The 11,440-nt window shown below is 50.1% G+C and overlaps 1 protein-coding gene across 1 annotated transcript; it reads right to left on the bottom strand.

Annotated features, from left to right (window-relative positions):
• Nucleotides 1–240: 240 nt before the first annotated feature.
• Nucleotides 241–11,440, bottom strand: LOC145355998 (protein PRR14L). Its single transcript, XM_080208553.1, has 4 exons — nucleotides 11,390–11,440; nucleotides 9,346–9,479; nucleotides 3,891–3,962; nucleotides 241–2,226 (listed from the first exon to the last, which is right to left on the bottom strand). The coding sequence occupies exons 1-4, from the start codon at nucleotides 11,438–11,440 to the stop codon at nucleotides 1,974–1,976; spliced, it is 510 nt and encodes a 169-aa protein (XP_080064679.1). The 3' UTR covers nucleotides 241–1,973.

Here is an 11,440-nt window from a genome sequence, read left to right as displayed (position 1 = left end):
ACAAACTCCTCGACATTAACCGGGATCTCGTTAGCTTTCCAATAAACCGCACAGGGTGTAACGGACAGTCACAATCTCTCGCCATTCCTGTCTATTAAAGGTCAGCTCTTGTTTGGGGTAGAGAAACTGTTAGAAATAAAAGACTTTGATTACCTTTAGAATGTCCCAAAGGTCTTGTCAGCAAGTGAATTGCTGCTAAGTGCCAGCGCTGTTTGTAACTTAGAAAACACAGGTGCCAGGTCATTTACATTTTATTTATTAGTGTCACAAATAGGCTTACATTAACACTGCAATAAAGTTATGTGAAAATCCCCACACCCCTGCGCCTGTTCGGGTACACCGAGGGAGAATTAAGCATGATCCGGCACATTGGTTAGCACTGCTGCCCCGCAGCGCCAGGGACCCGGGTTCGATTCCCGGCTCGGGTCACTGTCTGTGTGGAGACTGTGCATTCTCCCCGTGTCTGCGTGGGTTTCCTCCGGGTGCTCCACGGCTGGAATCGAACCCGGTTCCCTGGCAGTGCGAGGCAGTGGTGCTAACCACTGTTAAATCTCTGCCCGCCAGCATCTCCACATTAGCAATCTCTCATACCCACCCGAGAGGGAGGAGAGAAGGGCCTCGGTTTAACGTCTCATTTATAGAACAGCATCTTCTACAGTGCAGCACTCAGTTAGTGCGGGCTCGAATTGTCCGCTGGGATTCCGGATTGAGCCGTGCGGCTCCGGGATGAGAACGCTCCGACGCAGCCATGGGAAAACTCAGACAAACCAGCGAGCATCTGGACCCCTGTCCCGTGAGAGATAAGGTGCGGGACTGCTTCCGTTCCACCCTGCACGCTGGGTCCCTCGCTCTGCATCACTCAGACCGGCGTACAAATTCACATTCACCTCATTCCAGAGGGTCTCCTCTGAAGCGGGTTACGAAGGGACAGGGTAAACGCCAGTTTGTGTCAGTGAATTTCAGCTTCTGAATACTCAAAAGCATCAGCAAACCTTCACTGCTTCAAAGGGGTTAAATCTGCAGTAATCGTCAATCCAGTTCGCACGACTGCTGCAGGTTAAAAGCACTCTCCCAGTGTAAAAACTTTAAAAAAAAGAACCATACACAATCAACGTGGAGTAAAAAGCGTAGCCAGGTACCTGACAACACAAAACCTCTTGGCTGATGCTGCAGGTTCTATCATTCCTGTTGGAAAAGGGAGCAAGATGCCAGCTTCAAGTTGCCGATCCCTCACTATTCATTCCCAACGGGTCAGTGGTACTTGGCTCAATTTATTGGGCAACGCAGACAGATAAGACCAAAAAACAAAATCATTTGTGTTTCAGTCTTTACTTTGGAATACTTACTTTAGTCTCAAGTTGCTTAGAGATAATATTTATATTTTAAAAAAAGACACAGCATCCACCCAAACTGATCTCAAGTTAGAAGCCACAGCGTTAAGCAATTCACTGAACAGTTAATGCAGCCCAAACCCACTGAGGGCTGACTGCAGGATCTTTAATCCTTGTAAACACGAGACGGAAGTTTCTGCATCACGTTCAAGCCGCTCGTTTCCTCAGCGTGGCAGCTTAAGCCGGGAATCGCTTTGCAGTAAATCAGTTCTCGCTGGAAACCGGGAGCAAGGAGAGCTTCCTCCTTCAGCCGGGGACCAAGAAGCTGCAAACTCTCTCCGCCATCCCATTCGGAATCTCTCTGCAAAAACCAACACTTCAGCAAAGGACCACCTTCCCCCTCTCCGTTGCTGCTCCCGTAACAGCCCGTGTGGAGCAGCACGGAGCGCTGTTTAAAACAAAACCGGCGCTCCCGGTTCCTTTTGCATGCAGCGACTGTTGGGCTGCTCGCCATCGGCTTTCCCCAGGCAGCAGAGAGCGAGGTTAACCCTCTGAACTCGGGCTGCGTAGTGTAAACAGACCCGGGGCACTCTGCGGGCAAGCGCAAGTCTGGCCAGCTGGCTAGTTCTGTCCACAGTAACGTTAGTCCTCTCCAGCCAGGAAGGCCTCCAGTGCGTCGAGCTTTTGGACCAGCAACGAATCAATCTCCCCTTCCCGTGTTGTCGCCTTCCTGGCCCGCGTCCGGCTCTGAACCTTCACCCCAGCGTGCGCTCGCCTCTTCCGGGGAAGTGTGTAGTCCTGGAATTCTAACAGGCGTTTGCGCTTCTGCAGACTGGTGCAGATGAGCGAACCCTTCTTCAAAACCGGCTCTTCGAATATCGTCTCCAGGTATTTACTGTGGGGGAGAGAAGGAGGAGAGTTCAACTGGCTAGAAGCACATCAACAGTTAGATAATGTCTGTGCTAACTCCTACCACAGAATCAGTGCTGTGTAATCTCTGAGGGCTGTGACTAAGTGACGCCGCGACAGGAAGGCGACGGCCCAGTGGGATTATCGCCAGACCACTAATCCAGGAACCGAGCAAATGTTTCTGGGGACCCGGGTTCAAATCCCACCACGGCAGATGGTGGAATTTTAATTCAATTAAAAAATATCTGGAATTAAGAATCTACTGGTGGCCGTGAAACCATTGACAATTGTCGGAAAACCCCATCTGGTTCACTGATGTCCTTCAGGGAAGGAAATCTGCCGTCCTTACCCGGTCTGGCCCACATGTGACTCCAGAGCCACAGCAACGTGGTCGACTCTCAGCTGCCCTCCAAGGGGCAACTAGGGATGGGCAATAAATGCTGGCCCAGCCAGCTGCCCACGTCCCACGAACGAATAAAAAATACTCCTGCCTCTCCTGGCTTTATCGGGAAAGACTCCTCCAGGCAAGGGGAGCGAGCTGTACACGAGAGCGACAGCCTGAGGCAGTGGCTGGCTCCCAGTGGATTGAAAACTGGGCCCTTGCTACCACGTTCCTGAGGGGGCGGGGGGAGCTGGTTACAAACAGGGCTTCTGGAAAAGGTTTACAAAGTCGAGGTTGAGAGGTTTAAGGGGGAAACGGGAATCGGAGAGGGAGACAGGAGGCTGGCGATAGTTTTGGATTTCTGATCAGGGAAGGCAGAAAATCAGAAACCCTCGATTTGAATGTGGACGGGAAGGGGAGGATGAAGGCGGGGGGGGGGGGGGGGGGGGCACCGAGGAAGTGGGAATGGGCGGATGGGGCTTTGGTTAAACTGGAGTTGCGAGCACAGTAAACACGGGGACACGAGAATAATCACCCGGGAGAGACTCGATTCGGGACAGCAGGTTTTCAGTGATGGAGGGTCTGAGATGGCGGGGGGGTGTAGGTGGGATATAAAGGAGGCTGATGGTGTTTCGGAGGGCTGGGGTGTATGGGTAACACTGTACAGCGGGAGTTTGCACATTCTCCCCGTGTCTGCGTGGGTTTTCTCCGGGTGCTCCGGTTTCCTCCCACACCCCAAAGATGTGCTCTTAGGCTGGATTGGTGTTACAAATTGTCCCTAAATTAGGCGTACCTCAATCTGGTTATGGTTCCTTTATTGTGGAGTCCAGTAGGCGTAGACAAAGGTCACGGGTAGAGGAGGGCACTCACAATGTTAAAATGGCGGCACGGGCTCGTTGGGCCGAAGGGCCTGTTTCCCGGGCTGGGTTGTTCTTTGGGTCAGCTCTATAAATGGTTTATTCAGCTGAGGGGGGCTTGGCTGAGAAACAGCAGCAGAATCAAAGTGAACAGCAGCTTAGGTCTTCAGATCCACTCCGTACCTACCCTGCACGGCCCAGTTACCGGTCTTTATCCCCTCTTCCCAACACAATCCGGGAAAAGGTGGCCTGCTCCTGGGATTTCTCCTGCACCCCGGGTCACTGGGAACCCCATAAACCTCAGACAAACTCTGGGTGGCTCCCAGAGGCACAGACTGACACAGTCTCTCCCTAAACCAAACCAGTCTAGGCTGCAGTCTCTGAATAACACAACGTAACCCAGCAACATACCTGTGTGCAGATGGGGACTTGTAATTCTGGTTAGTGTATATCTCCTCCAAACTAAATTCTTTCTTTTTCAATCTAGAAAACAAAACAGTCTCCAATTAATCACCCAGAATAACACACACTGTACACACTGTCTATACGCAGGGATAGGTCAGAATAACACACTGTACACGCTGCCTGTACGCAGGGATAGGTCAGAATAACACACTGTACACGCTGCCTGTACGCTGGGATAGGTCAGAATAACACACACCGTACACGCTGCCTGTACACAGGAGTAGGTCAGAATAACACACACTGTACACGCTGCCTGTACGCAGGGATAGGTCAGAATAACACACACCGTACACGCTGCCTGTACGCAGGGATAGGTCAGAATAACACACACTGTACACGCTGCCTGTACGCAGGGATAGGTCAGAATAACACACACTGTACACGCTGCCTGTACGCAGGGATAGGTCAGAATAACACACTGTACACGCTGCCTGTACGCAGGGATAGGTCAGAATAACACACTGTACACGCTGCCTGTACGCTGGGATAGGTCAGAATAACACACACCGTACACGCTGCCTGTACACAGGAGTAGGTCAGAATAACACGGGTCACGGGTCCCCAAGGTACACATCTGCAGTAAATGTTTAGAACTGCAGCGATTGAGGGCCCGGATCAGGCAACTCGAGGGGCGACTGGAAGATGCGTTTCTAGTTAGGGAGAATGAGGAGATAATGGCTGGGAAACATGAGCAGGAGGAGGTCTCAAGGGCGGAAGAGAAGGGAGGATGGACGACTGTTAGGAGGGGAAAGAGGAAGAAGAAGAGTAGTCAGGGTCCCCCGGCCTCCCCAGAGGCCCCCCAAGGTTCGTCGGCAGGGGCACAGAAAAATAGGAAGGAAGGGGAGACTGATTTAGAGGGACGGAAAGGGTCTGGTAAGGTGATAGTGGTAGGGGATGGGAGGGTCCGAGGGATTGATAGGAGGTTCTGTGGGCAAGGGCGCGACTCCAGGATGGTGGTCTGCCTCCCTGGAGCAGGGGTAAAAGATATAATGGAAAGGGTAGAGGGAATTTTGAAAGGGGAGGGGACCCAGGCAGAGGTCATAGTACACGTAGGGGAGGGGGACATAGGAAGGAGGAGTAGGGGAGAGGTCCGTAGGCAATTTAGGGAGTTGGGGGCCAAACTAAAGGGCAGGACCTCTAGGGTGGCACTGTCTGGGTTGCTGCCCAGTATGAGCAGGGCTAAGAATGACGAGATCATGCAGTTGAATGCATGGTTGAGGGACTGGTGTAGGGTAGAGGGGTTTACTTATGTAGATCATTGGGAGGTGTTTAGGAGAGAAAGGCAACTGTACAGGAAGGGTGGGGAGGATTTGAACGGGAGGGGGACTAGTGTCTTAGCAGGGAGGTTAGCTGGGGTGTTCAGGAATGATTTAAACTAATAGGGAGGGGGGGTGGGGAGGTGGTTGGGAGAGAGACGGGTGGAAGGAAAATTATAAGGGAGAAGGTGGTTCCGAGGGACATTTGTGGGTTGAACTGTGTCTGTTTCAATGCTAGGAGTGTGGCAGGGAAAACGGATGAGCTTAGGGCCTTGATGTTTGTGAGGCAGTTGGATGTGGTGGCTGTAACGGAGACGTGGTTACGGGAAGGGCAGGACTGGCAGCTGAATGTTCCTGGGTACAGGTGTTTTAGGTGTGACAGAGGAGGGTTGAAGAGAGGTGGAGGGGTGGCACTGTTAGTCAAGGAAAACATCACAGTAGTGCAGAGGGAGGGCGATATGGAAGAGATAGGGATTGAGTCGCTGTGGGTGGAGTTGAGGAATAAAAAGGGAGAGATCACACTGCTAGGGGTGTACTATAGGCCACCCAACAGCCCAAAGTCAGTGGAGGAGGGAATTTGCAGGGGCATTTTGGACAGGTGCAGAAAGAATAGAGTGGTTGTAGTGGGTGATTTTAATTTTCCCGGAGTAAATTGGAGGGGGCCTAGAGCTGGGGGTACGGAGGGAGAGGAGTTTGTGAAATGTGTTATGGAAGGGTCGCTAGAACAGTATGTAACTAGCCCGACTAGGGGAGGGGCTATACTGGATTTAGTGTTGGGAAACGAGCCAGGGCAGGTGGGTGAGGTAGAGGTAGGCGAACATGTGGCGAACAGTGACCACAAGTCCGTCTACTTTAGGATAAAAATGGAAAGGGACGAGTGCCGTCCAAGCGGGAGTGTGCTGAACTGGGGAAAGGCGAGCTATGGCAGGATTAGGAGGGAGCTGCAGCAAACTGACTGGGAGGGACTGTTAGCTGGCAAGTCCACGGTTGGCAAGTGGGAGGCTTTTAGGGACAAAATGAAATGGTTGCAGGGGAGGTTTGTTCCGGTTAAGCAAAAGGATGGGAAAGGTAGGATTAGAGAGCCGTGGATTACGGGGGATATTGAAGACTTGGTTAGGAAGAAGAGGGAGGCGTATGATAGGTCAAAACAAATGGGTACGGAGTGTGCGCTGGAGGAATATAGAGAGAGTAGGAGGGAGCTAAAAAGGGGAATTAGAAGGGCGAAGAGAGGGCATGAGATGGCTTTGGCCGGTAGGATTAAGGATAATCCTAAGGCATTTTATTCCTATATTAGAGGCAAGAGAGTAGTTAGAGGGAAAATTGGTCCTCTTAGGGACAAGAGTGGAGAGTTGTGTATTGAGTCGGAGGGAATGGGGGAGCTCCTGAATGAATACTTTGCGTCGGTATTCACGAAGGAGAGGGGTTCGGAATCGTGCGGTCTCTTGGAGGGAGCGGAGGTTCAGTTGCAGGATATAGTTATTACGAGAGAGGAAGTGCTAGGGCTTTTAGGTAGCGTAAGGACGGATAAAGCTCCGGGGCCTGATGGTATTTATCCCAGGCTGCTTAGGGAGGCGAAAGATGAAATTGCTGGGCCTCTGGCACACATCTTTGTCTCTTCTTTGGACACAGGTGAGGTCCCAGAAGACTGGAGGGTAGCAAATGTGGTCCCGTTGTTCAAAAAAGGTAGTAGGGATAACCCTGGGAATTATAGGCCGGTGAGTTTGACGTCGGTGGTAGGGAAGTTAATGGAAAAAATACTTAGGGGTAGGATGTATGAGCATTTGGAGCGTTGCGATCTGATTAGGGATACGCAACATGGCTTTGTTAGAGGGAGGTCTTGCCTTACGAATCTGGTGGAATTCTTTGAGGAGGTGACAAAAACGGTTGACGATGGGAGAGCCGTTGATGTCATCTACATGGATTTCAGTAAGGCGTTTGACAAAGTCCCTCACGGTAGGCTGGTAGAAAAGGTTAAGGCGCATGGGATACGAGGCCAGGTAGTTAGGTGGATTGAGAACTGGTTGGGAAATAGGAGACAGAGGGTAGTTGTGGAGGGTACCTTGTCGGGCTGGAGGCCAGTGACCAGTGGTGTGCTGCAGGGCTCAGTACTGGGACCTCTCCTCTTTGTAGTCTACATAAATGACTTAGAAGAGGGAGTAGGTGGTGTGATCAGCAAGTTTGCTGATGACACCAAGATGGCAGGGTTGGCGGGTACAGAACTGGATTGTCAGATGATACAACAGGATATAGATAGGTTGGTGCAGTGGGCAGATAGGTGGCAGATGGCATTTAATCCTGACAAATGCGAGGTGCTGCATTTTGGAAGGAATAATGCAGAGAGGAGTTATGTGATAAAAGGTAGGCCGATTAGGAGTATAGATGTACAGAGAGACCTGGGAGTGCAGGTCCACAAATCCATGAAGGTTGTGTCACAAGTGGAGAACGTTGTTAGGAAGGCTTATGGGATGTTAGCCTTTATAGGAAGGGGCTTAGAGTATAAAAGCTGCCGTCTAATGCTTCAGTTATACAGAACGTTGGTTAGACCGCATTTGGAGTACTGCGTCCAGTTCTGGTCACCTTACTACCGGAAGGACGTGGAGTCTCTGGAAAGGGTGCAGAGGAGGTTTACCAGGATGTTGCCTGGCATGGGGGGACTGGGTTACGAGGAGAGACTGAAGAGACTGGGGCTATTCTCCTTGGAAAGACGGAGATTGAGAGGGGACATGATAGAAGTATATAAGATACTGAAGGGAATAGATAGAGTTAATAGTGAGAGACTGCTCCCTAGACTGGGTACGAACACGAGAGGTCATCAATTAAGGGTGAGGGGGGGGAGGTATAATTTGGAGGTAAGAGGAAGGTTCTTTACACAGAGAGTTGTGGGGGTCTGGAATGCGCTACCGAGTAGGGTGGTGGAGGCAGGCACGTTGGACTCGTTTAAGATGCAGTTAGATAGGCATATGAGTGAAACGGGAATGGAGGGATATGGTAGGGGCTATTAAATAGGGTAAACCTCGGGAGACACCGGAAGGGCAGGCTGTATGATTAATATTTTTTGTCTTTATTCCACAGGTGGAGGTCCACCTCGTGTCAAGCGAGGGGCATGCACACGGCGGGTCGTGCGTGGGCTGCTCTTGGAAGTCCAGGAGTGGCCTAGTACTTCATGTCGGTGTGTGTGCTTGATCCTGGACCGATAGACGGGCTCCACAACAGCTCAGTGACTAGCACTGCTGGCTGTGCAGACACATGGATTTGGGCCTGTGTCTGTGGGAGTTTGCGCATTCTCCCTGTGGTTGCGTGGGTTTCCTCCGGGCGCTCCGGTTTCCTCCCACACCCCAAAGATGTGCTCTTAGGCTAATTGGTTTCCACCAAATTGACACTATTTCTTCCCTGAATCTGACTGAGTAGGGTTCCATTCGTAGACATGCAGGGTAGAATAGGTGTAGGGCGATGCGGCGGCGCGGGCTCGTTGGGCCGAAGGGCCTGTTTCCCGTGCTGGGTTGTTCTTTGTTAACACACACTGTACACGCTGCCTGTACGCAGGGATAGGTCAGAATAACACACACTGTACATGCTGCCTGTACGCAGGGATAGGTCAGAATAACACACACTGTACACGCTGCCTGTACGCAGGGATAGGTCAGAATAACACACACTGTACACGCTGCCTGTACACAGGGATAGGTCAGACTAACACACACTGTACACGCTGCCTGTACACAGGGATAGGTCAGACTAACACACACTGTACACGCTGCCTGTACGCAGGGATAGGTCAGAATAACACACACTGTACACGCTGCCTGTACGCAGGGATAGGTCAGAATAACACACACTGTACACGCTGCCTGTACACAGGGATAGGTCAGACTAACACACACTGTACACGCTGCCTGTACACAGGGATAGGTCAGAGTAACACACACTGTACACGCTGCCTGTACACAGGGATAGGTCAGAGTAACACACACTGTACACGCTGCCTGTACACAGGGATAGGTCAGAATAACACACACTGTACACGCTGCCTGTACACAGGGATAGGTCAGAGTAACACACACTGTACACGCTGCCTGTACACAGGGATAGGTCAGAATAACACACACCGTACACGCTGCCTGTACACAGGGATAGGTCAGACTCACCTCTTGGCTTTGGGCAGACCCATGGGGGTGAGATTAGTGTCTTGTTTGGGAACACTTCTCCGGATTCGGATTTGGGACACTTTCCTCAGAGATGCCTTGGATTTGCTGACAGGCTTGTCCTCAGCTGTAGGTTCCTGAAGAGAAGGCAGGTTACTGTCAGATCAGAGTTAATTCTGCCACCCTCCAACTTGGCCCACCGCTCAACTGGATCATTGCTGATCTATTTTTAGGTCCATCACTTCACCTTGTGGTGTAACCCTTCACCCCGACCCTGACCCTATACAGCCTTCTATCCCTGTACCCATGTCATTAATGTAGATTGTGAATATCTGGGGCCAGGAGTCTGAACCCTGTGGCATCCCACTCGTTACTTCCTGCCATCCAGAAAAGAGCCCATTTATCCTGACTCTCCGTCTTCTGTCCATCAGACAGACACCTATCCAAGCTAATAAATTATCCTAGCCCCAGGTGATCTAACCTTGTGAATTAAGCTTATGTGCGGCACCTAATCAAACGCCTTCCGGAAGTCCAGATATACTACATCAGATTTTTTTCATAACCCCATGCTGACTCTGATGGATAGTGTTTTGACTTTCCAAATGTCCTGATATTGCTTCCTTGATAATTGATTCTAACACTTTCCCAGTAACAGATGTTAAGCTAACTGGTCTGTAATTTCCCTCCCTCCCTTTCTGAATTACATTAGCATTTTTCCAATCAACTGGAACGTTTTCTATGTCCGGGGAAATTTGGAATATTATAACCAATGGATCTATTATCTCTGCTGCTGCTTCCTTTAATACCCTCGGATGTAGGCCATCAGCCGGGAAGACTTATCTGCCCTCAGCTCAATTGTTTGCTGAGTACTTTTTCCCTTTTGATGTTGATTGTTCTAAGTTCTATCCTTCTATTACCTCTGACTTGCCCGTTCCTATAGGAATGTATCCTCCACTGTAAAAACTGAGGCAAAGTATTGATTTAGCATCTCTGCCATTTCAGTGTTCCCCAATATTAACTCTCAGGTTTCATCTTCCAAGGGATCAACATTCACCCTAGTGACTCTCTTCCCTTTTATACAGCTATAGAAGCTTTTGCTATCCTTGATATTTTATGTTAAGTTTTTTTTTTGTAATTTACCTTCGCTCTTTTTATTACTTTTTTTTTTAGTATCTTTTTGTTTGTATTTGAAAGTTTCTCAAACTTTCATCCTGCCACTGGTCTTTGCAATATGGTATACCTTAGTTTTTATATTGTCCCTGACCTCCTTGTTTAGCCATGGATGTTTTTTACCCCCCCCCCACCCCCCCTTTTACCATCTTTCATTCCAGTATCACCTCAATTCCAGGAATTAGTCTAGTTATGTTTTAATGCAAGTATATCCTAGGTATTGTCATAGGTAGAGGAGAGCACTCAATGTTAAAATGGCGGCGTGGGCTCGTTGGGCCGAAGGGCCTGTTTCCTGTGCTGTGCTGTTCTTTACATCCTCCCTTAGCTCTGGAGACCAAACCTGTCCACAGTACTCCAGGTATGGTCCCAACTCCATTACTGGAACAAAACTCTGACCCCTGGACTCTCAATCCCCTTTGTAATAATCACCAAATTAGCTACAAATCGAGTGGAATCGGCTGCCGTCGGTGGTGGTGGAGGCGAACTCGCTGGTGTCTTTTAAGAGACTTCTGGATGAGTACATGGGATTTAATGGGATTGGGGGTTATAGATAGGCCTGGTAGGTAGGGCTATGATCGGAGCAACTTGTGGGCCGAAGGGCCTGTTTGTGCTGTAGTGTTCCATGTTCAATACCATTCACCCTCAGACTGAATACTGGAACTACACGTATGATACACATACAAGACCACTCGATTCCCTCCAATATTTCGTAGAGTCTCACCTACTTCTCCGTTCTTCCAGCCAAAGTGAATCATTCTCACTTCCCCACACTGGAGGCCATTTGTTAATGTCTCGATGGTTAATGGCCTCTCTGCATTCTCTTCACTGCTTATTTTCCCACCCAGAAGCTTACTCCCGACAAACGTGGATACCCTACCCCCGTCTCCCCATCTCGATAGTTTGTAGACTGATCCTTGCTCACTGGCAT

This window comes from Carcharhinus amblyrhynchos, chromosome 20, assembly GCF_965287045.1.
Source record: "Carcharhinus amblyrhynchos chromosome 20, sCarAmb.v2.hapA, whole genome shotgun sequence".
Lineage (NCBI taxonomy): Eukaryota > Metazoa > Chordata > Chondrichthyes > Carcharhiniformes > Carcharhinidae > Carcharhinus > Carcharhinus amblyrhynchos.
Note: the sequence above shows the minus strand (reverse complement) of the source record. Positions and strands in the feature narration are given on the sequence as shown.

Excerpts from the sequence above, each read along its gene's own strand:
- LOC145355998 (XM_080208553.1), bottom strand. The coding sequence starts at position 11,440 with ATGCCAGTGAGCAAGGATCAGTCTACAAACTATCGAGATGGGGAGACG. Across the intron at positions 3,963-9,345 it reads GGTCTGCCCAAAGCCAAGAG|ATTGAAAAAGAAAGAATTTA; the intron begins GTGAGTCTGACC and ends TTTGTTTTCTAG. Across the intron at positions 2,227-3,890 it reads AAGTCCCCATCTGCACACAG|TAAATACCTGGAGACGATAT; the intron begins GTATGTTGCTGG and ends TCTCCCCCACAG.